Here is a 24,603-nt window from a genome sequence, read left to right as displayed (position 1 = left end):
ACCAAACAAGGGGAAATGGCTGAACAAACAGGTTCAACAGATGTGAAATCTCAGTAACCATGGAGACACGGCGGCAATCAGGAGACAGGTGTTTTTCAGAATCAAAATGAGTGAAAAGATCAAGTTCACGTGGGTGAGAGGAGGCAGGCCAGTGCCTGTGACTGCTGATAAAAGTGACAGTCCGTGCGAGTGCTCTGGAGGGCACTGTCCATTTACATGTGGAGCCTTGGACCCGGGAAGCTCCCTCCTGGAGTCTCTGGATAAGGACAACCTTAGGAAATCCCAGACAGGTCCAGTTACGGAGGCAATCTCCCCAGGAAGTCTTTGTGGTCATTAGTGAAAGTCTAAATTCCTACCATCTGTGAAACACCAGATCATAAAGAGGTCTAGCTGTTTCTATGTTGGCATGCACAGATCACTGAAAACAGAACAAAAAAAAAAAAAAGATTACAGAATAGCATATATGTATAATTCCATTTTACTTAGAAGTATATCCATGTATACGTATGCTTACTTATTGAAATAAGGGGAAAATGCATCAAAATGTAAACATTACCTTCAGATCTTGGCACTTGTACCCTCTCCTATCCTCCTGGTCTTTAGGCTTTGCCATGCTGTTTGATTTTTTTTTCTTTAAATAAGCACGTGCCACATTTATTAACAGAAAAATGCCCCATAAAACTTTTTTTTTCCTTTTGGGGGAAAAACTGGGCCCTGAGCAGCTTGCTGGGCTGAACCCTGCCCCGGCCAGGGGTTTGGAGAGCCAGGGACTGGGGGGTGGAGCTTAGGGCAAAGGTGAGTAATTGGAGTTGGGCGCAGAAGCGCAGTGAGGAGAGAGATGGGCTAATTTTAGCACTTCTGCTAGAGATTGCTGTGCTGTCCCCTCGCACACGTGTAGCCGTGTCCCCCCAGCCCCCACGCCAGTGACTGCAGGCCCGAGACCTTGAGATCCCTGCGGCTTTAAATAGAGGTGTTGGGCACCCTTTTGGATGCCGGCTCTGGCAGAGCTGGGGGCCTCGGCATGCAGGCTGACTTGAGGCCCAGGGGCAGAGCTCCTTGGAGAAACAGCTATCCTTTCAATGTCAGTGTCTCTTAGGGAGATGGCCTCGCTGTCCCCTGACCTGGGCCAGACCCCCTCCCCAGGGAGTCCTGTGCCTCTGCCCTGGGAGCCTCGCATAGGCCTGCTCCACTCCATTTGTTATGTAGCCTCTTTCTCCTCCTCCTCTTCTTCCAAACGCTGAGTTAGAACAGATTCTAGAAAGTCTACTTTACAGGCTCTTTATAGAATCATAAACTCTATCTCTAAGTGACCTTAAAAATAACATCAAACATAATGGTTTTATTTAGTGTCTGTTACATGCCATTCATGTTACATACCCAATGCTTAAAATATCCCTGTAGATGGTAATATCTGTGCATTGAAACAGGCACCTACAAAAGAAGAGATGCAGGAAACAGCCAATGAGCACATGAAATGATATCAAATGTATTAGTCATCAGGAAAATGGGAACAAAAACTATAACGAGATAGCAAATTAAAAAGACTGCCGGGGGTGTCAGGTGTAGCAGGTAAGGTGCCTGCTCCAGTCCCCATTCCAGCTCCCGCTCACATGCAGCCTGGGAAGCAGCAGGTGTGGCTCACGTGGTTGGGGCCTTTCCATGCACACAAGAGACCTGGATCGCATTTGGGGCTCCTGGCATCCACCTGGCCCAGCCCTGGCTGTTGCAAGTATTTGAGGAGTAAACCAGTAGCTGGGAGCAGACTCGCTCACTCTCTTTCTCTCTCTCTCTCTTTCAAGTAAATAAAAATAATTAAAATTAGGAACATAGTAATATGATATAAATTCTCATCAATTGCTCTCTGCGAGAGAAAAGGCTCCTGTGAGAATCTGTGTAGCATCTTAATTTGTAGCAGCCCCATCCTGCAGACAAATGAAACATCCATCCATCACCTGGTGATCAGGTAAACAAAATGTGGTGCTTCCCCATCAGGGGCTGCTGCCCAGGGATGAGAGGGAGCCGACCACTGAGTGGTTCCCATTGGGTCCCATTATGTACTGAGTAACAATGACCATGACCATAATGGCTTAGCTGTGTTATCTCAGTTCATGTGGCCTGGGTGTGTGCTGGGCCGGCCTCGCCTGCCTGGCTGGGTCCTCTGCAGGTGGGCAATCAGAATGCCCCCCGGGGCTCAGTGCTTATCTGATGTCCAGCCGGCAGTAAGAGGACCACTTCCGAGGTCATTCGGGTGGTTAGCGGAATTCGTTTCCTTGTGGCGTGGGCCGGGGGTCTCCTGGCTTCTTGTTGGTTGTCAGCTGGGGGCTATCCTCAGCTATTCAAGGTCATCCTCAGGCCTTGGAGGCTGCCCACTATTTCTTGTCATGTGGCCCTTTCATGGGTCTTATGGCACAGCTGCGCACCTCATCCAACAAGCAAGGGAGAAGGAGCGAGTCTGGGTGCAAGAGGAAACTTCTTACATGGATGGTAGTCTCAGACTAACACCCTTCCCCTTGCAGTATTCTGGGAGCAGCTCACAGGTCCCACCCACGCCCCAGGGGAGGGGCTTATCTGGGGGTGTGACTTCCAGGAGGCAGGGCCAGCCGAGTACCTTACCACTTACCACCCATCCTCCATGGCCAAGGACTGTGCAGGTGAGGCTCGAAGATACTATGTTGCAAAAAAAAAAAAAAAAAAAAAAAAAAAACAGAAGAGTAAGAGGAGTACATACTTTATGACTTCTCCATGGATGTGAAGTTCTAGAACAGGCAACATTAATCAGTAGATGCTCAGGGCCAAGGGTTTAAGGGGTAAGGGGAGGTCTCGAGTGTAGAGGCCACAAGGTAACTTCTGGGGTGGTGAAAACATCTGGATTGGCATGGGGGTTATGTGGCTGTGTACATTTGTCAAAGTCCATCAAGCTGTATGTTGTAGATGGGTACATTTTATGCAAATTATTTCTCTCTATATTTTTTATATATTTATATATTTTTAAGTTATTTGTTATATAACATTTTAATTTTTATTTATTTTATTTTTATTTACTTGAAAGAGAAACAGAGATCTTTCATTCACTGATTCACTCCCCAAATGCTTGCAACAGCTAGGGATGGACCAGGCCACAGGCAGGAGCCTGGGACTCCAGCCAGGTCTCTTCTGTGGGTGGCAGGGACCCAAGTACTTGAGCCACGACCTGCTGCTTTCCAGAGTGCGTGTTAGCAGGAAGCTGGAATCGGAAGGCGAGCTGGGACTCAAACCCAGGCACTCAGATATGGGCTAGAGGAATTCCAAGCAGTGTCAAGTACTTTGTCAAATGCCCACCCCTAAGGCATATATTTTAAAATGCTCCATTGAATTGCCCATTTTTATCCCCTGTTACTGTAAGGCACCCGAAGTCCAAATCGTGCCCCTGCTCACAGAGGGCGGAGCTGGGACTGGCCCCAGGGCTGCCTGCAGAGCGCATTTGCCATTTGTGGTCCTGATTTCTGATTCTCCTCCACGCTGCCGTCCTCATAGCGGCAGTGAATGGAGGCCGGGAGAACTGAAGACGTGTTCTCCGGGCCTCGTGGAGGCCACTGCGTGGCTCGAGCTTACGTTTGCTGAGTCCAGGGCAAGGACCTGCCACACCTCGCTGGAGCCTTCCAGGGTACTGTAAGAATTATTCTTGCATCTTGAATTCTCCCTGTGTGTCATTGCACTTACACTTAGCACTATCATTCCTTTAAACATATAATCCTAAGGCTGGCCTTGTGGCACAGTGGGTTAAGCCACTACTTGCAACACTGTCATGCCGTATTGGAACGCTGGTTCAAGTTCTGGCTGCTCCACTTGCTATCCAGCTCTCTGGTAATGCACCTGGAAAGGCAGCAGAGGTTGGCCCAAGTACTTGGGACCCTGCGCCCATGTGGAAGGCCGGCATGGAGTTCCTGATTCCTGGCTTTGGTCTGGCCCTGCCCTGGCTGTTGTGGTCATCTGGGGAGTGAGCCAGCAGATGTAAAATCTGTCTCTCCCTATCGCTTTGTCTTTCAGATAGATAAGTAGATAGATAATTACATAATTTTATGAACCCGTTCTTTGTTTTTTAATTGGCACATATTACTTATATGTATTTTTTAAAGATTTATTTTTTTGAAAGGCAGAGTTAGAGAGAGACAGACAGACAGATCTTCCTTCTGTTGGCTCACTTCACAGATGACCAGGGCTGGGCCAGGCTGAAGCCAGGAGCCAGGAGCTCCTTCCTGCCTTGTGGGTGCAGGGGCCCAAGCACTTGGACCATATTCCTCTGCTTTCCCAGGCACATTAGCAAGAAACTGAAACAGAAGTGGAGCAGCTGAGACACAAACCAGTGCCCATATGGGATGTTGGTATCCCAGGCAATGGATTAACCCACTTCACTCACAACACTGGCCCCAACCTACACGTATTTTGGGGATGTGGCGTGATAATTCAGTGATAATGGACGTATAATGTGTAATGATCAAACCAGGGAGCTTGTCATAGAAGCACAATATAGCATTCTCTGTGACAATAAAGGGTTCAGAAGCTGGGCAGGGGACTGTTGGGTCCTGCCTTCCTGCTGGCCAAAGCCGGAGTTCATCCCAATGGTGCATACTGTCGACTTCCCTTGGTGCACTTTGGCCAGTGTGGTCGTTCTGTTCCTACTGAGAAAGGTGTGTTTAGAAGGGGGATCGTGTGCTCTTCTGACCCGTGAAACCAGGGTAGGGGGTGCCTGCTGGGGCTGTCTGAAAGGCCCACCACACTTCTGCAAAGCAGTGCAAGAAAGGCATGAGGTGACCCAGGGAGCTGAGTGGTCAGTGTGGGGACAGAAGTCCACTCCCGAGAACAGGAGTCAGCACCTCACGACCTTGAACCTCTGATTTACTTAGCCCGTGACCGCCCTGTCTTTGTGGTGTGAGCTCGTATACTCTCTTATCGATTTCATTGCCACTGTTATTTGCTGCCAAAATGTCTTATATACAAAGGCTATAAGAACACTCTCATAAGTCATTTTTGTATCCAACTCCATGATGCATGAAATTCTTAGAAATATTCTAAATTGGTGGCAGGTACTTGTAGTTATATATTACATGAATACTAAGAGGAGTTTCATTCTCAGGGGTAAAACTGTCCGTCTGTAGGGGACTGGTTAAATGAGTTAGAGTAGAGCCATATGAGGAGATACAACTAAAAATAATGAAGCTGGGGCAGGCTTTTGGCTTAGCAGTGAGGATGCCCGCATCCCACATTGTGTGTCTGGGTTCACATTAAAGCTCTGCTCCCCACTCCAGCTTTCGGCTCATGGGAGACCCAGAGCTTCTTCCAGGTCTTCCACGCAGGTGCAGGGGCCCAACCACTTGGGCCATCTTCTACTGCTTTCCCAGGCCATAGTAGAGAGCTGGATCGGAAGTGCAGCCAGGACTTGAACCAGTGCCCATGTGGGATGCCGGCACTGCAGGCAGTGGCATTACCCACTATGCCACAGTGCTGGCCCCTAGAGAAGTTTGTTAGAAATCATATACCTAGAAACCCTGGAACGCCCCACAAATGAAGGCCACCTACAATCTTTAGCAAACATAACTACTCATTCACCCAGGGCTTCCTGTGTGCCTGACACTGACCTCAGCTCTCCATTGGTTCATTCCATCCTTGTAGCAACACTGTGCAGTGTGTGTGGTTGTCACTGTCCTTTTATTTGATAAATGGGTTAGACCAAGGCACAGCAATGTTAGCTGGTGACCTCAGGAGCACACAGCTGTGAAGTAGCAGAACCACGGCTTGAGCCCAAAATTCATGCTCACAGAGCACTTCTGTGCATTGGCCCCTGGGGGTGCTCCTGTGTGCGCAGCCAGTGTGGTCCATCGCCGATGTGGTGGGAATTTGTTAGGAGTGCATTTAAATGTGTAGAAATGCATCCCAGGTCCAGCCAGACCTGGTTTCACATGCATGCCACATGCCCACGTGCTCCTTGGCTGGCCCGAGTGTGTGGAGTCCCCCCTAGCAAGGCAAAGAATAATTGTGTTCCCAGCTGAGCCTTGAGGAGACATGTGTAAGTCCTGGATATCCGGAGAGTTACCATCTTGCTTTCTTGTCTAGCAGCCATTTATAAGTGACCACTGTGGAGTGAGCAGGAAAGAATCTGTGATCAATTAGTGATGTTTGACACTGGTTAGGGGGGGTCCCAAGATTCTACCACTATTCCCAGGCTGGCTGTTTGATCTGTGCACACCCAAACCAGCTAAATGATTTCTCCCCACAACTTGCCTCTTCCATGGGACAGGGATCCTTAACTCGTTCCTTCCTTGGTACCTTTCACATAGGATGTTCACTAAATATGCATTAAATAAAGAAGTCACCACAGTTCACCTGGTTGAAGCTGCCTTCTTTGCAAAGAGCACCTGATAGGAACTCTCAGCTTTGGTCGCATATTGCAGTTGACTGGAGAATATTTACCCCAAGCCCAGGTGGCCACATCAGGCCAATTGTATCAGAACATCTGGGCACAGGTGAAGAGGAGCAAGGATTGGGTGTGAATAGGGTTGAGATCTCCCCAGGGGATTCCAGTGTTTGGCCAAGGTGGAGAATTACTTAGCTACAATGAAGAGGGTCAATTTGGCAGTTGCCACACCAGCCAACTGTCATAGCCCCAGCCACAGTGGTAAAACCCAGATGTCTTTCTCAAAAGCTGCTCCTGTCCTCTGCCTCTTTGATGGCCATGCGAGCTGAGCTGGAAGCAGCCAAGATCCTGTCGTAAGAAGTTCCTGTCCACAGTAGAGGGTGCAGCTGGAAGCATTTATGCTGGGTGATGGTCCTAAAAATTACTGCCATATGTCTCCAGCAGGGAGGGTAATTCCCAGCACCCTCCACGGCTTCTTTCCAGTGCTGCAAGTCCTTGACCATGGGGGTCCTTGAGTAGCTCCCCTTAATCATGTTTACTGAGCATCTACGTACCCTGTGATCGGCCAGGCCCTGGAAATACAGATATGAACCCATCATCCTTCCCTGGTAGAGCTCACAGCGACCTGGAGGGGGAAACAGGAAGTCAATCCGCAGCTAGGATGTGGGGCTATAAGGGCCATGATGGAGAATCGTGCAGAGAGAAGCAACCTTAGAGGAGAGGCTGGGGGAGATGGGGCCCCACAAGGCTTCCAACACTGAGGATGTTTCTTTCAAAATAGTCCTGCATATTTTAAAGTTTAGAATAATTTTAAGCATTGGTAAATGCACTGATTTGACAAACACTAGCATGTTGTGGTGTTTAATTCAGATCTTTTAAGGAAACAATTCTGGGATGGGCGTTTGGCATATTGGTTAAGGTGCAGCTTTAGGTACCTGCATCTCGTACCAGATGCCTGGATCTGAGTCCTGGCTCTGCCCCTGACTCCAGCTTCCTGCTAACTGCACGCTGGGAAGCAGCAGGCAATGGCTCAGATGACTGAGTGCTTGCCACCTGTGTGGGAAACCTCGCTCGAATTCCCAGCTCTTGCCTTCCGCCTGTAGTCTGATGTTGTAGGCATTTGGAGAATGTGAAAGTCCAAATCTGAACTATTTCAGGCATGGACCAAAAAATCATGTGCACCCACAATTGAGGGAGTGAAGAGCTCCCACTCTGGAACCAGGCTTCCTGGCCCTGCAGTGCGCCATCGGAGAGGTTACTTAACCTCTCTGTGCCTTTTCTTATTGATCGATTGCTTTGAAAGAGTGATGGAGAGGGAAGATCTTCTATCCACTGATTCATTCCCCCCAAACAGTCACTCTAGCCAGGTCTGGGCCAGGCTGAAGCCAGGAGCCAGGAACTCCATCCTGGTTTCCCACATGGACGGCAGGGCCCCATATACTTGGGCAGTCATTCGCTGCTTTCCCAGGTACATTAGCAGGAAGCTGGATTGGAGGTGGGGTAGATAGAACTCCAACTGGCAAGCGCTGGCTTAACCTGTGTGTGCCATACCACCAGCCACTCTGTCTTACTTAAATACGCACATACAGCAGCTGCCTCAGAGGGCAGCTGTCAGGATGAAGGTCAAGTTCTTACCAATTAAGACAAGTGCCCAGCTCTGTTAACCATGAACTACTCCTCCCCTTGGGTTCATCACTGAACTTGTCAAATCTTAACACTAAGTTATTGCATTTGTTTTAGATTTCTTTATCAAGAGACATAAAATATAATGCTTTTAAAATTTTTTGTTTATTCTAAAGGCAGAGAGCAAGATTAAGATTCACTCCCTAAGTGCCCACAATAGCCAAGGCTGGGCCAGGCCAAAGCCAGGAGCCAGGAGCTCCATCTGTGTCTCCTGCATGAGTGGAGCAGGGACCCACGTCCTTGAGCTGCTTCCTTGGGTGTGCATTAGCAGGAAGCTGGATGGGAACCAGAGCTGGAACTCAAACCAGCACTCCGACAGGGGATGAGGCTGCCCCAGGGGGTGTCTCAACCACTGTGCCAAATGCCTGCCTCCTTCATGCATACTTTGGAGGTTCCCGTCAACATCTCTCCCTGTGCTGACTGCTAACGAACAGTACAAGTTAGCCAGGCGGTCAGGGCGGCAGAGTGCACCGCAGAGCACGGGGCAGGGCAGGCCCTGGCGTCCGAGGCCTTCCAGTGTGGTCAGGGAGGTGACCAGCATCAGGAAGAACATGCCAAGCTCCACCTGCGAGCTCAGGTTTCTTCGTAGCAGACCAGGGCCTCAGCCCTGTCCCTTCCCCTCCTCTCCCCTCCTCTCCCCTCCTCTCCCCTCTCCCCTCCCCTCTCCCCTTCCCCTCTCCCCTCCTCTCCCCTCTCTCCAGTCCCCTCTCCCCTCTTCTTCCCTCCCCTCCCCTCTCCCCTCCTCTCCCCTCCTCTCTCCTCCTCTCCCCTCTTCTCCCCTCCTCTCTCCTCCTCTCCCCTCTTCTCCCCTCTTCTCCCCTCTCCCCTCCTCTCCCCTCCTCTCCCCTCCTCTCCCCTCTCTCCATTCCCCTCTCCCCTCTCCTCTCCCCAGGAGCCCTCAGGGTCCCTGTTAATGATTCTCTTCACAAACCAAAGCATCCAGTAGAGAAACCTCACCCCCTCTGGTGCCTCAGCCTGGAAAGTTCCATGCTGGATGGGCTAACTTTGAGGGATGCGGTGAGACCAAGAGCAGCGGCAGGAGGGTCCGTGCCACCTCAGTGCCTGGAAGCCAGAGACGAGCTGTTTAGGGCAGTGGGCCCTGCACCTGCCGCCTGTACAAGACAACTCCCATGGGGACTGATTTTCTGGGAGGTAGGCAGCCCCCGCCAGCGAGCATTTCTTGCTGAGTGAACTGACGAGCGGGCCCCGGATCCGTTCAGGAGGCAGCTGGGAGTGCACACGCGAGGCTTGGCAGGCCCCCATCTGTGGGGCAGGCGAGGGCCTCTGTGTGTGCGAGCGTCCGGCCCGGGGCTTGCAGTGCTCTCTCCCGTCACCCCTCGGCACTGCCATCATTTTTTATCTCAGAATGGGCTCCCCCTGGCCTCCCCCGCATCCGCTCCAGCCGCTGAGAAGGAACAGCTGCTCCGGGCCCATCTCTCATCAGCTGCCTTATCTCCCCGATGAATAATGCACCCCTTCCCCGAGCGAGCGAGCGGCAGGCAGCGGCAGCCTGGCAGGAGGCCCGCCCAGCGCTGAGCAGGCTGCTGACAGCTCGCGGGCCCAGGCAGCTGTCGGAGAGGGCGGCCCACCAGCTCGGCCATCCCCCGGCACATCTCAGCACCCTCTGGGCACAGCCATGGGGAAACAGAGGCCCTTGGGACACGGCCCTGCCCTTCAGGGGTGGAAACTGCTTATGGGAGGGGAGATTTGTACCTAATAGCACAGACCTCTGTGGTTACTACTTGTTGTTGTATTGAATTTTTATTTGAAAAGCAGAGAGAGAGAAAAATAGAGACAGACAGAGGTCTTCCACATGCTGGTTCACTCTCCAAACGCACGCGACAGCCAGGGCTGGACCAGGCCAAAGCCAGGAACCCAGAGCCCAGTCTGGGTCTCCCATGTTAAGTGGCAGGGACGCCAGCACTTGAGCCGTCACCTGCTACTTCCCGAGGTGCACATCAGCAGGAAGCTGGATCAGAAGCAGAGCCAGTGCTCAGGCCAGTGCTCTGACATGGGATGTGGGCATCCCAAGAGTTGTCTGAACCGCTCCTCCCAACGCCTGCCCGATGTGACTGGGAGTTGTGGGGAACGTATTTAACCACTCCAGGTCTCAGTTTTCCTCATCTGCAGAATGAGCTCTCGGCAGTGTTGTGTGGATGCTGTTGGTTCTCTGCTCTGATGTTCTCTGCCAGCCAGTGCACCCGGTGCTCTGAGTGTCAAGGCTGACCTATCCCTGTGGCCTCCTCCATTGCCTTGGTCTGATGGGAACTGCACCCCTGAGAGAGCAGAGGGGCTAAACTTTCCCCCACCCTTAGGGAACTCAGCAGCTGCCTGCTGCTGGGCACAGACACCCAGCCCTTTGTCTTCAGGGCACCCTCTATGGCTCAGGCCAAGGTTAGCATTTACCCAGGACAACTCCCCGCCTCCCCGGGCTTCCTTCCTTCCCGGGCAGCCTCTCTCTCCCCCTACAGCTTCCTTCCATGCATCACCTGCTTCCAAATCTCCCCTTCTGGGAAACCCAGCCCAGGAGGCGTGGCTGCTTCCCGGGGCTTTGGGGCAAAGAGTCTGGGAAATAACACTTGGAAAGCTTCACGCAAGTGCCAGGCACTCAGCACATACCCCACAGTGGGGTATCTGGAGAATACCAGACTGCAGGACAGCAGCTATGGGGGGAGCTCGGATATGCAGAGGCGACAGTGGTTGACAAGGAGCCGAAAGCCTTGGCTCCCAGTTCTGGAATTGGAGACGGTTATCCCAGGAAGGGCGCTTGGGGGTCGCGTAACCTGGCTCTCCTTCTACCAGTCAGGAAACTGAGGCCCACACAGAGGGCGCTGCATTCCCACAGACCCACTGCAGGCCCAGGGTAGAGCGGGGACTGGACGAGGTCCTGACTTCTCCTGCTGCTCTTCGAGTTATTTTGGCTTCTTCGGATCTTGCTTCCTGTTGTCTGCTAAGTGTCGGGTTTGGATGCATGGGACAATGGCAGGTTCCCACAGTGTATGCATTTCCTGTGGCTCTCCGAGGCACCTACTGTGTGCTTGCCATCTTCCAGACAACTCTGGGAAGGATTCACAAAAACATAATCCAGTCCTTAGCACCAGGCCTGAATGTATTTGTGCACCTGCCCTCCCCCACCTCCTCCAAACTCATGTGTTGAACCCTAACACATGAGATGGTGGATTAGGACCTGAGGCGTCTGGGAGGTGATCAGTGGAATTAGGGCCCTTATAAAAGGACACTACCGTAAGAGCTCCCTCGCCACTTCCACCATGTGGGGATGCAAGGAGAAGGCACCATTGGTCCACATCACTGGGCCCTCACCAGACACTGCATTTGCTCGTGCCTGAACCATGGACTCCAGCCCCTAGAACTATGTATGAGCAGTAGACGTCCAGTGTCTCTAAGCTACCCAGTCTGTGGCATTCTGTGACAGCAGCTCCAATAGCAAAGAAGGAATTGTCAGCCTTGACGTTACTGAGAATGTCCTAGAAATAGCCAGACTTGGGTTTCTTTGGGGAAGTCACCAGGGTCACACACAAGTCCCTTGCAGCTCCCTGGCCATCACGGGTGGGCCTTGGATCAGGCCCACCTCATGGCATCCATCAGAGCCCACTCCACGGCGGCCTGTGCTGGCTGCAGTGTCCTCCAGCGGCTGTGCCCTCCTTTTGAAAAGCAACATGTTTCTCACATGCAAGTCGCTATCAACAGTGGGGAAATGAAAGGTACGCCAAGGGGAGCGCACGCTTCCAAAAATGGAGAGCGAGCGCGTTGTGGACATTGAGGCTATTCCCGTGTGTTTATTATGGAAACGTGCGACAGAAGAGACTGCTGAAGGTGCCAGAGCAGCCCGGGCCACGTCACCCAGCCACGGTGTCTCCGCTGGGCTCTGTGGGCGTCCTGCTTCGGAACCCCTGGGGCAGAGGCAGGGCAGCCCCGTAGCACCCAGCATGCAGAAGGATGGGCGCTGAGCCATGCTGCAGAGAGAATGCGATGAGGGGCTTAGGAGCTAAAGATCTGTGAGGTCTCTTGGGCGTTGTGACAATGGGGGGAAAAACCAGAGTGAGGAGGGAGCCGGCAGTACCAGAGTCCGTGCCATATACTTCTGGAGGGCCGACTCCACAGCCTTGGTGGCTTCCTACTCCCTCCATGGTGGGTGACAGATCTGGGGTCTGGGAGACCCTTTAACAGAAGTCAGGAGGTCCACTCTGGGACACACGGGTGACCTGGGGCCGAGGCACTGTGAGGGAGACGTGAGGATGAGAGGTACAGGGGAAGGCTCTGCTTATGCTCACCGTCTTTGAAACCCCAAGTCCCGCACTGGGTCTCAGAGGGAGTCCATTCTCGCTGTGCTTAATTGCTCTGTGCCTTAATTTCTTAAACAGTGAGGCTGTGAATAGGGTCATCAGGGAGGATTCATAATAGCATAATTAAAAGTGGAACTGGTGCCTGGCTCAGAGCACACACTCTGTAAAGAGGAGTCATTTGCATGACTTGGTGGGGTAGGGGGGACTGGGGCGGTGCTCCTGGATGGGGCTGATTCCACTGAGCAGAGAAGCCTTGGGGAGGGAGGTGATGAGGTGGTCCAGGAGGCGGAGGATGCAGCTGGGGAAGTGGGGGGAGAGGGTGTCTTTGAGGCAAGGGGGAGAAGGGTTGCAAGGAGCAGAGGCAGGGACCGTGCTACCGAGGCCATGAGGAGGAGAAGGGCTCCACATTGTGGCTTCGCCGCCCAGGGGACACTTGGCAGTGTCTGCAGTCATCCTGGTTGTCCCAGCTGGGACAACTAGTGGGGTAGAGAGTGGACACCAGAGATGCTCCTAGAACCCTCCAGGGCTTCGGACAGCCCCTTACAACAAAGAGCTCTGTAGCCCCGGGGTCCAGAGTGCCGAGGCTGGGAGACCCCTGCTCCAGGGCCAGCAGGCTTTGACCTGCGGTCTCACCACCAGTATCTCTAGGCCTTTGGCAGGTCCCTTCATGGCTCTGTGCCTCACTTTTCTCTGGGTCTTCCTTCTTTGACTTACAAGAGTGAAGATCTTGCAGAGGGCTGGGACTGGAGCCTCCCAGTTCTTAGCTGACATGGAAGCAGCCAGTTATTCTGGGGGTGGGGGAGAGCCTAGCATGTAGAAGTGACCTCAGTGCCATTTCATTGAGCGGATGGGGGGCTTCCAGCCAGGGGCAGAGGGGCTCGAGATGGGGTCCCCAGGCACTGGGCTTGGCAGACAGATACTGCTACGTCCAGCAGGTCAGTGGAAGAACACAAGGAAATAGCTAGTTACGGCTGCAAGATCAGGTGGGAGGGACTTGTTTCTAGTCTGTCTGTCTGTGCCTGCCAGTTCTGACTCATACTCCAACCACATTTTCAGAAAGTGGAAATGTTCAGAAGCAGGGGGATCGCCTGCCACCCCCCTTAACAAATGAGCAGCTCTCCATGCCCCATCCAGGCCCGTCGTTCTCATGGGGCTATGGGCATAAAACAGGTTTTCTTCTATTGTTTCATGTCAAGTGAGATTGTGCAGTAAGCATTTTCCATGATGTGACATCACTGTGACATTTGTCATTTTGTCCAGAATGAAGATAACATCATTGTTTTTTCCTGATTGCAAAAACACTCTGTGCTTTAAAAAAAAAAAAAAAATGCTAACAGCACCAAAAGAAGATAATAATCCCATCCCCCCACCCTGCCTGAAACAGCCAGGTTAGCCGTTGTGTTGACATCTGCCCAAATTGCCTTGCCTTTGTCGCTTTGTGGATTTCTTTGCTGTTTTTGCTGCATATGAGTGTTATTTAACTGCCGATTCATTTCCAACCATCAGGGAAAGGTTTTCTTATGTGACAGGCTAGGGTTTTCTACGGTCTGAATATAATTCGGGCCTCTATAATTCACATTGAACTCAGGACCCCAGTGCGAGGGTGTTAGGAGGTGGGGCCTCTGGGAGGCAGTGGGACGAGTGCTCAGATTGGAGGGGTCCCGAGAGCTGGCCCGCCCTGCCCAGCTTGTAGGGGATGCAGAAGATGCCACCTGGAAGCCAGGAAGTACACTCTCCCCAGACGCGGACCCTCCCAGTGCTTGGATCTGGGACTTTGCCACCGTGAGGACTGGATTTCTGTTGTCCGTGAGCTGCGCAGTCCATGGTGCTGTGTTAGGGCTGCCCAAAGAGCCTAAGACGGGCTGCTGTTCGGGGAGGTGGGAGTGGAGCTTCGGGGGTGGGGGTGGGGGGTCTATGTAAGCATGCAGGAAGCCAGTGGGGCCTGAGAGATGATAGAAAGAGGCAGTATGGGGGCATGCAGTGTATGGAGGCCCCAGGGGACCACAGGCTCAGTGGCTTCCACAGGAATGGTTTTTCCTCCTCATTCTGGAGGTTGGGCTGAAACCAAGGGGTGGGCAGGGTGTGCTCCCGCTGAAGGTGCTAGGGGGGGATCCTTCCTGGCCTCTGGCTGGCTTGTGGTGGTGGCCAGCATCCCTACCGGTTCCTGGACACTTTCTGAATCCTTTGTCACGTGCGGTCACCTCTGTTCCCACAGAGACACTGGGGTTTCGGTTAGGGACCACTCTGCTCCAGCACCACCTCGTCTTAACCCGATGGCATTGGCACAGGCCCGATTTCCAAATAAGGCCATGTCCACGGGGCCCAGGACTTCAAGGGAGATGGCTCAACCCGCAACATGCAGGCCCCCCATGGGGGTGGAGCAAGAGGATGCAGTGTCAAGGGCTCGTTCTCCGAAGTAAAGGGGAGGAAAGAGCCAGGATAGAGGGACGGAGCTTCTGAGGCCAGGAGAGGAGTGCAGGAAGCCCACTTCCTCCAGCGACTCGGCTCTGTTTCTTATTAACCTCCTAGTGCTTTACAGAGAAGGCCCCGGGATTCATCAGAGAGCCCGCTGTCCGTCATCCCCGCCGGGCCTCTTCCCCGTGGTTTATAGCTGGCAGCTGCCGTGCAGAACCCTCCCCGCCCCCCCAAGGCCTCACAGCAGTATCCTGTTGTCCACTCTTCACCAGAGTCTTGGGTAGCTGCCACCTAATTTCTTTTCAGCCTGGACTAATTTCTTGCAGTCCTCAGGCTGGCGGGAAGCATTGCTAATTCCCAAAGTCCTTCCATATGGCCGGTTCAGACCCTCCTCGTGCAAAGCGTGCACACTTCCCCTGGTGTAGGCCCCCCAGCACTGCCCTGAGCTTTCTGCACCCAGAGACCATCCAGAAGTTTGTTCGGCTGCTCTGTTCAGCTTCCTTGGTTTGGTACCCAAGGCGGACTGTTAAGAGGTGGAGTGGGGCCGGCGCCGCGGCTCACTAGGCTAATCCTCGACCTAGCGGCGCCGGCACACCGGGTTCTAGTCCCGGTCGGGGTGCTGGATTCTGTCCCAGTTGCCCCTCTTCCAGGCCAGCTCTCTGCTGTGGCCAGGGTGTGCAGTGGAGGATGGCCCAGGTGCTTGGGCCCTGCACCCCATGGGAGACCAGGAGAAGCACCTGGCTCCTGGCTCCTGCCATCGGATCAGCGCGGTGCGCCGGCCGCAGCGCACCGGCCGCGGCGGCCATTGGAGGGTGAACCAACGGCAAAGGAAGACCTTTCTCTCTGTCTCTCTCTCTCACTGTCCACTCTGCCTGTCAAAAAAAACAAAAACAAACAAACAAAAAAAAGAGGTGGAGTGGAGAGGAATTGTAGGGGGACGGGGTGTGTGACGTGAGCACAGCGAAGCCCGGACATCTCACTGCTGGTACACGTGGCCGTCAGGACACCCAGAAGCTTCCAAGGCCTGAGTGTGATGGGTCAGCATGTGACTGAAATCAGCATGATCGTCCCCCTTTGCCAACTCGGCTCTTGGGGGGCAGGACACGGTTACGAAATAGCAGTCAAGCGGCTGAGAATAATGAGGCTTCTGCTCATTAACGTAGGTCCCAGGAAAAGCCCCGCCAAGATGTGTTCTGGCCACCCCAGGCCTCTGCATAGTTGAGGGAATTATTACACTTCTCCGGTGGTTAAAAGTCACCCTGCCTTTGGCCCCCTGCCTCTTGATGCTGCCCGAAGGACCCAGCCAGTCCCGCCTTCACCATTCCATTACACAGTAGCCTTGGTTTCTTCTTGAGGCTGTCAGCTAGTTCTGAGAATGGCCTGGGATCAGAAGCCCAAAGAACATAGCTCAGGTGAACTTGAATGCTAGTTGAACTTGAACAACGATGAGATGCAAGGGAACCTGGTGACAGCCTCCAGCCAGGGTGTGCCGGGCTTGTTGGGAGTGCAGGAGACCATGCCCAGACTCGGGCCCAGAGGGATGGCGCAGACACCAAGGAAGCAGGAAGGGACTCGGGGTGGTTGGGAATTTTTACTCCACCGTATATCTTGGGGCCGCCTCAGCGTATTTTACGCAGGCATGCCTTGCTGTACTGTGCTTTGCTCCAGTGCATGGTGCCAGACATTGAGGGATTTTTGTTTGGGTTATGAATTGAAGATTTGTCGCAACCCTAGCCCAAGCAAGTCTACAGGCACCATTTTTCCAATGGCTCAGATCGCGCTTTCTAGCAATAAAATGTATTTTAATAAAGGCATGCATTTTAAAAGCATCATGCTATTGCACACTTAATAAGCTACAGTATAATGTACACATAACTTTAGAAACAGAGAATTTGTATGACTGCTTTGTTGCAAAATTCTCTTTATGACTCTGACCTGGAACCATATCCACGCCACCTCTAGGATACACCTGTACTGCAGCCATGGAACCAAGTGGAAAAAAAGGGGGGGGGGGGGGCTCCAGAGCTCACGTAATTCGAAGTATAATGGTTCTAGAATCAGGCTGAGCAGGATGTGGGCGCTCAACTCAGACGGGCAGAGTTTTTGCCGCCTCTTGTGCATCTTCCCAGAACACACGTCTGCTACAGACAGGACTCATCCTGTAGCCAGGAAGCCATCTCCAGCAGCCCAATCCTCCTTAGCTCAGCTTTGCGGCCATTTCTCTCACCCAGACCTTATGTGGGGCACCCCGGTGGGAGTCTGATGGGCCCATTTCACATCAAAGTCTCTCTCCTTGGGCTTCGCACAGAAACGTGTTTCATTGATTGGAAAGGATTTGATCATGGTCTCTATTTCCAAAAAAAACCCAAAAACCATACTGAGCCAATATGACACAAAGCAGCACCCGTCTATACCATCCCCCACAGTGAGGACCCAATCCATTGAGTCACAGGTGCCATTCTCTCTGCCGACATCACTTTCCAATCCCCTCCTATAGGACAGGCCCTTCCCTCCTCCGTCCCAGGACCCAAGCCTTCCACATCCTCACCCAGACCCACCCCCAGGCAGAGTGGCAAACGCTCTGGGCCACACTGGTGCCTTGTGGAGGCTGTTGTTCTTTCCATTCACTCCCTTGGCTGTTCACTGAGTAAATCCTTCATGCACATGGTCCCCGAGTCCTCTCGGGTTGTGTCCCGAAAGCAGGGTTCATGTCCCAGGCATGTGGGGATCTCCAGCCTCAGCCAAAGGGTTTGGCTTGGTAACTGTTCCTGGAAGTGGGCGCTGTAACTCACTGGCACTGTGGGTCTACCTCCACCAGAAGTCATGGTCACACAATCTCATTTGTAGCAACTAGAGAGACTGCAGGGAACCAGGCAGCCTGAGGTGAGCATCTTCTGTCTCCGGGGAAACAAAGATACAAGAGGAGAAGCTGTTGCCATCACAGGTGAGGGTGAGCGCCAGCTCCTGGAGGCGTCTCTGTGAAGCACACCTAGACATGCATGGTGTGAATGGAAATGAGCCCTGAGCTGCTCCTGGGGCAGAGATCTTAGCGTTAAAACCAGGGCAAAGTTCATTTGGGCTTCATTTTTGGCCAGGTGCGCATGCTCTGTTGTCCGGTCCGTGGTCGTGCCCGGTTCCAGCTGGATTCTCAGGTCTGTGGAAGCCACCTGTTTGCTCCACCTGGGCCTGCAAGACACCTTCTGATGAAATGTCCTTGGACTCCTGCTGTGGGGTCACGGGTGACAGGGAACCTGGGCTGCTGAGTTTGAGGGCAGGGACAGCACGCTGCAGGTCACCTGGCCAGAGTCACTAATATCTGTGTGCTCCTTGCAAGCCCCTCGTGCCTCAGGCTTCCAGGAAGGACCCCCATGCACTCTGGGTAGCAATACACGACAGGACAAGCTGCAGCACGTGTCTGCTTTGCCCTGAGGTATCATGCGTGGAAAGTGCTCCTCTCTCGCACGCTGGATCTGACACTCTTAAGAGGTCGGGAGGGCCAACGTGACCTTCCTGGGATTTAAGGCTCCTTGGCAGGGCTAACCCGACCTCCGTAAATACCAAGCTTGTCAGTTTCCTTGTAAATCAGCTCCTGTAGTTCTGAGATCCACCTGTTACCTTCTGGGCTCTGGGGCCCCCAAACAAGGAAAGGTCCCTCTCCTTCAGCCAGCGTCCATGCCATTAACTCTGTGGGGGGGGGGGGGAGGGAGAGGGAGGGAGGGGTAAGGAGAGAGGGAGAGGTAGGGAAGGAGGGAGGGAGAGAGAGGGAGAGAGAGGGAGAGGGAGAGAGAGGGAGAGAGAGGGAGAGAGACATTTTGTTTTAAAATGTGGGCTATTTCATCTAATACAGATTTCCTACTCTCACTGAGCTAACATTTTTCAGGGAGAGAGACAAAAAGCAACTAAATAAACAGGAGAAAGCAGCTGGGAAGAAAGCAAATGGACACTCTGAGGGTCGGAGCAAATTTCAGGAGAGGAGACGACAGGTGGCTGGGCCGAGGCACCCCACACGCAGGTCGGGAGAGGGACTGCAGGAAGGGAAGGTGGTCCCTGTGGGTTGCATGGAGGTGAGGGTGGGGTGGAGAGAGATGGGAAGTGAGGATAGACGGGCAGGCAGGGGCCAGTCCACGGGGGGCCTTGCAGCCCTCGTAAGGAGCTAAGGAGCTGCTGTCTGAGAAGCTAAATTTGTGTAAGCAAGGGAATGATTTTTTAAAGATATATGCATTTGTTTATTTGAAAGTCTGAGTGACAGAGAAAGGACTGCGTGCACACGCACACACGCACACGCACACACACACAGATCTTCCATCTCCTGGTTCACTCCTCAAATGGCCTCCACAGCCAGGGCTGGTCCAGGCCAAAGCCACGAGCCTGGAACTCCATCTGGGTCTCCTGTGTGGGTGCAGGGGCCCAAAGACTTTGGCCATCTTCTGCTGCTTTCCCAGGTGCATTAGCAGTGAGCTGGAGCAGAGTGGAACAGCTGGAACTCTAACTGACACTCCAGCCTGGGCTGCCAACATTGGAAATAGCAGCTTAACCTGCTGCACCACCAATGCCAGCCCCAGAGGAATGAGTCCTTTGCATGTGGAATCCTGAGATAGATGCCCAAATCCTTAAAAAACAAAAAGGTGACCACTGCTTTAATTTCAAGGAATCAAAAAGATCTGACTCAGAAGTGAGTGTTAGGAGCCCTGGAGAGAGAGCACCGAACTATCAGGGACCAGAGCAGGGGCCTCCCAGGAGGGGCCGGAGGGGCCCTGCTCTTGGAAGATGGTCTTAGAAGGGCACCCTCTTTTTAGACAGCTAGGGTTTGCTTTCTGCTTCCTGGCCATGTCCTTCTTGGGAGTTCTGCATTTCTTCATGAGGAAAGGTGATGCCATCTCCACCGTGACACCTGCTTTGCCGTCACAGCTGTCACACATCCACACATCCAGGGAGCCACACATCCAGGGAGGAGCAGGTGTCTGGGTGTCAGAACAAGGCCAGGAGGCCTTCTGAGCCTCAGAGCCTTTAACTGCCACCCTCCCCCACCCCCAAAGAGGCAAGCAGGCATCTAGGGAAAACATGGTCACATGTGAAAAAGGTCAGCTTCCTTAAGTTTATATCGGTGGGGAAACAGCAAAGCCCCATTTTTAAAACCAGCAAAAGATATGAGCAGACTTTTACAGAAAAGAAAATGCAGAGGGTTATATGCCAGCCTCAGGAGAGTTCAAGCTAACACAGTAGTGAGATATGAGTTGTCTTATGGAGGCAGATCCTTAGCAAGCTGCAAAATCTGGTTTGCAAAAGCTACAATGCCAGTGCAGCTGCAGTGAGATGGACGGTCTCATAGGCAGTTGATGAAAGGCAGAAATTTTTAAATGGGCACTTTTTTGGGAGTATCTTAAGAAAAGTTCATACCCTTTAATCCTTAATCCTGGTTCTTGAAATCTTAGTGAAATATTGGAAAATAATGGCATTGATTTGTGTGCCAAGAGATACGCGTGTATAATATGGTAAACAGCCTACTTGATAAGAGTAAGCTGTGGACTTCATCATGTACTTCAGTGGACTATCATGTAACTGTTAGATATTCTATTTTTGAAGATAATTTCATATGAAGGCAAATGCTTACATTGCAATGTTATGTGGAAGATGACAAAACCATAATAGAAAGTGTGAAGTCAGTTATGAGTGCATATTATATCCATATATATATATATATGTTATGTTCATAGGATCAAAGTTTGCAGTGAAGGATTTTCCCCACATTCAAAAACCATGGGTCTTTGTTTATTCCAAGCACTTTTTTTCCTCCATGTAACATAGACTGCTTTTTAAACAATGTACAAGGGCAAGTGGTTATATTGATGTGGATGCTGGTCGTGCCAGCGAGTGCCTCTCAGAAGCGCAGACTTGCTCCCCCTTCACCCCTTCTTCCACCTGCTTGCTTGCTTCCCAAGATTCTGGCGCTTGCCCTAACCACGGAGTGATCTGAATGACTGAGGGGGCATGAGCTCCCTCTGAACCACACACATGAGGAGGTGCCGTGGTCTAAGGGGGCCCCTCGCAGCAAGTTACAACTCAGCTTCGAAGACCCTGGCCATTTCCTGCGACAGTGAGAGGAGAGGCAATGTCCCCGTACATCATCCATCCCCCCACCCCTGTTTCCGCTCCTGTGTCATCATGGTGACAGGCACCGCGGTGTACGGTGACGCTCACTCAGAACATCTGCGCCTGCCCCACATTCGTTCCTTCTGTCTTCAGTTGAGGTAAATTGCTGCCCTTTGAGAGTTACTTTAATTCGCCTTTGCATTGAAGACACACAGTTTATCTGAAATTAAGTGACAAATGAATTAGGTATGCCCATCTGAGTGGGAGCCTCAGGCCTGCGGTGGGGCTGAATTTTGTTGTGTGGCTTAGAAGCTTGTGAGCCTAGAAATCTTTGGGGTGATGGCAGTGTGACTCTGGCTGGAGCCGCGTGTTGGCGTAAAAGACGTGGACTTGGAGCTGGAAGCCCCGAGTTCAAGGGCAGCTCTGCTGCTCCCTGGCTTGGTGACTCAGGGGAGTTCATTACTCCTTGGGGCTCTGGTGTTCTCATCTGTGCAATGGGGAAATACAGTCCTCTGTCGCTTAACAATGAGATGCGTTCTGAGATTGCGACGTTAGCTGATTTCATCATTGTAGAAACATCATGGAGTGGGCCTCCACATACCTAGACCATCTAGATCAACAATTCAACATGAATTCTTCTAATAATTGTACTTATTTCTATATTTATGTAAAGGCAGAAAGAAAGATCTTCCAACTGCTGGCTCACTCCTGCAAATGGCCATCACTGTCAGGTCTGGGCCAGGCTAAAGCCAGGAGCCAGGAATTCCATCCTGGTCTCCCACACGGGTAGCAGGGGCCCAGGTGCTTAGGCCATCTTCTGCTGCTTTCCCAGGTGCATTAGCAGCGAGGAGCTGGATTAGAAGTGGAGCAGCCAGAGCTGTAGCTGGCACTCATAGGGACACCAGCATCACTGGCCATGGTTAAACCCACTACACCGCAACACCAGCCCTCAACTTGGCCTCTTGATGAAGTTCAGAGATGACCTAAGTACAAAATGCAGCTGACAGCACAATGCAACGTACCATGTCATGCTAAACCTGTTCTTTTACAAATAGAGGGATTAGTCTTTTAGCTCATGATAAGAGGTGTAGTCCTCGTGTTATGTGTTGGACATCATTGCACATAATTGTGCCATATGTGGGTAAGACGGGCAGCCCAGGAGTGGGCTTGTTTATACCAGCATCACCACAAGCACGTGGGTGCTGTATTAAGCTCCCGCATGACTGTTCATCCCAGTCAATTCACTGAGTTATTGATATCTGTGGTTATTTTTCCCCCTGATTGCAAAGAAAATACATGATCCATGTCGAGAATTTAGAAAATAGACTTAGGGGGGCCGGCACCATGGCTTACTTGGCTTACTGTGGCACCGGCATCCCATATGGGTGCTGGGTTCTAGTCCCGGTTGCTCCTCTTCCAGTCCAGCTCTCTGCTGTGGCCCAGGAGGGCAGTGGAGGATGGCCCAGGTGCTTGGGCCCTGCACCTGCATGGGAGACCAGTAGGAAGTGCCTGGCTCCTGGCTTTGGATTGGCGTAGCTCTGGCCATGGCAGCCATTTAGGGGGTGAACCAACAGAAGGAAGATCTTTCTGTCTGTCTCTCTCTCTCACTGTCTATGTGTCAAATAAATAAATGAATGAATGAAGGGAAGGGAAGGGAAGGGAAGGAATAGACTTAGGAAAGCGTAAGGAAGTACTTGGTGTTTTCAGGCCCCCACTTTATGGTTGGTGGCCGTGTTTGCCTCTGACCCTCCTCCTCCCCACCCCTGCCAGTCTCCAGCCTCCAGTCTGAGCTGAGAGCTCCCCCTGGGCAGTGACCACACCACACGTGGCCAGTGCTGTGCCGGCAAGCGGGGGCTGCCCTGCTGTGCCACTCCCACGCCTGTGTAGTGACGCTGCTGTCAACCCCTCTCTCTCGGCAGATCCTTCAAGCCAGACTTCATCCTGGTCCGCCAGCACGCCTACAGCATGGCCCTGGGCGAAGACTACCGCAGCCTGGTCATCGGCCTGCAGTACGGAGGGCTGCCCGCCGTCAACTCCCTCTACTCTGTCTACAACTTCTGCAGCAAGCCCTGGGTGGTAGGTGACAGCCAGGCTCTGGCCTGCAGGGAACTGGGAGGCAGTGGGTGGCCTTCCAGCCCCAACTGGGCCCATTCCCCAGTCTTGGATTCCCCGGGAGGGAAACAAATCTTATTTAAGTAACTGCATAGGCAACTTGGTCTCAATCTTTTCTTGGAATTGCTGCCCAACAAATGTTACATAGTAGCATACTACAAGAGAGAGTATTGTTAAAACCATACAAAGTATTCAGTGTTAGAACATTATTAGACAGTATTGTGGTAACATAACATAATAGCACCATAATAAGGGCTCTTACCATTTTTGCTAACATTCTGTTTTCATATCATCATTATTGTTAACAACAAGCAGCATTTATTGAGCACTGACTGTGTACCTGAAAACTCTGCTGCTGGTGTGGTCTGTGAAGGGAGCATCACTCCCGTGTCTGCAGAGAGGCCCAGGTGCAGGGTGGTTAAGGAGCTTGCCCAGGGTCGTGCAGCCAGGGGGTGGTGCAGCCAGAGATTGAACCAATCTATCTCCAACCCCCAAGACTTGATTTTTCCCTGCTTTTATTCATTAATTTCATTTATCTGAGTTTCCATTGTGTTACCCATAAGAGAAGTTTTCACTAAATTCCCCCCTCCATTCCCCCAAATCCTCCCAAGTCCCTTAGGCTGCGTTATTTTCCCCCCCCAGTACCTATCTCCCCCTAGAATGGCTCCATCCATTCATCTGTGTGTGATCTCTCTTGTACTAGAAGTGACGCATTAGTTCATGCAGCAAATACGTCCGGGGCACTTGCTGTGTTCCAGGTGCCGTCCTCAGTCCCAGGCCCAGAGCACTGAGAAATCAGACTGCAGTCCATGTCTCGTGGAGCCTGCATTCTATCGAGCCGGGGCACCTGCAGTGCGTTAATAACCACGCCGGATATGTGCTGTGTCCTGTGATAAGTGCCATGGGGGAATCGGAGGAGGAAGGGGGCTCAGGGAACACAGAGGTTGTCCGGGTAGGATGTAGAATGCGCCCTGTGATGGCTACGGCCCCCAGCTCCCCCTGGCTTTACTCTGTCACCTGGTGGTGTAGGGTCCCTTTTGAGAGCAGGGGCTTGGGGCAGACCTCTCGGGCACAGGCTCCCACACTCATGAACAGCACAGGCTCGGGCAACCTCCTTGACCTCTCTGAACATTTGCAGCTTCCTTATTTGGAAAACAATGATAATTATAGGGCCTTCCTGGTGGGGTGATGCGTTAATACAGGTAAAGTTTCTACAGTGCTGGCTGGTGCAAAACACACAGTCAATAAACAGTGATCATTCTCATGGCCCCTGGCCCCAGAACAAGTCCATGCAGAGTCGGCCCACAGGGGTTTTTGCAAGATTACATGCACGAATCAAATAGATATGGACAGTGTTTACCACTACTGCCATGGCCCTGGTCTCTTCCTCATGCTACCCTACGGAGTGTTTTGGCCTATGGCGTCCAAGATTCAAATGCCACTATTAGGAAAGGGTCCTAAACAGCACTGGAGCCCCGCCCCCTTGCTCTTCCACATAGCTGTAGTAATGGTCGCTAGGACATTGGTCAGCACTCAGCATGCACTCTGCATGCAGGCCTTAACGTGCACATTGGTGGAATTCTCTGACACCACAAGCAGTATTGCGAA

At 52.3% G+C, this 24,603-nt stretch overlaps 1 protein-coding gene across 4 annotated transcripts in view; it reads left to right on the top strand.

Annotated features, from left to right (window-relative positions):
- The window catches only part of SYN3 (synapsin III), a 455,954-nt gene that overhangs the window by 131,289 nt on the left and 300,062 nt on the right, over positions 1 to 24,603 (top strand). For all 4 annotated transcript variants that reach the window (XM_070051328.1, XM_008257067.3, XM_017341626.3 and 1 more), the window contains 1 exon segment: positions 22,803 to 22,959. In XM_070051328.1, the coding sequence (XP_069907429.1) occupies positions 22,803 to 22,959 (157 nt within the window).

The sequence above is a fragment of the Oryctolagus cuniculus genome, chromosome 11 (genome assembly GCF_964237555.1).
Source record: "Oryctolagus cuniculus chromosome 11, mOryCun1.1, whole genome shotgun sequence".
In the NCBI taxonomy this organism is placed as follows: Eukaryota; Metazoa; Chordata; class Mammalia; order Lagomorpha; family Leporidae; genus Oryctolagus; species Oryctolagus cuniculus.
This window is presented reverse-complemented; position numbering and strand designations above follow the sequence as displayed.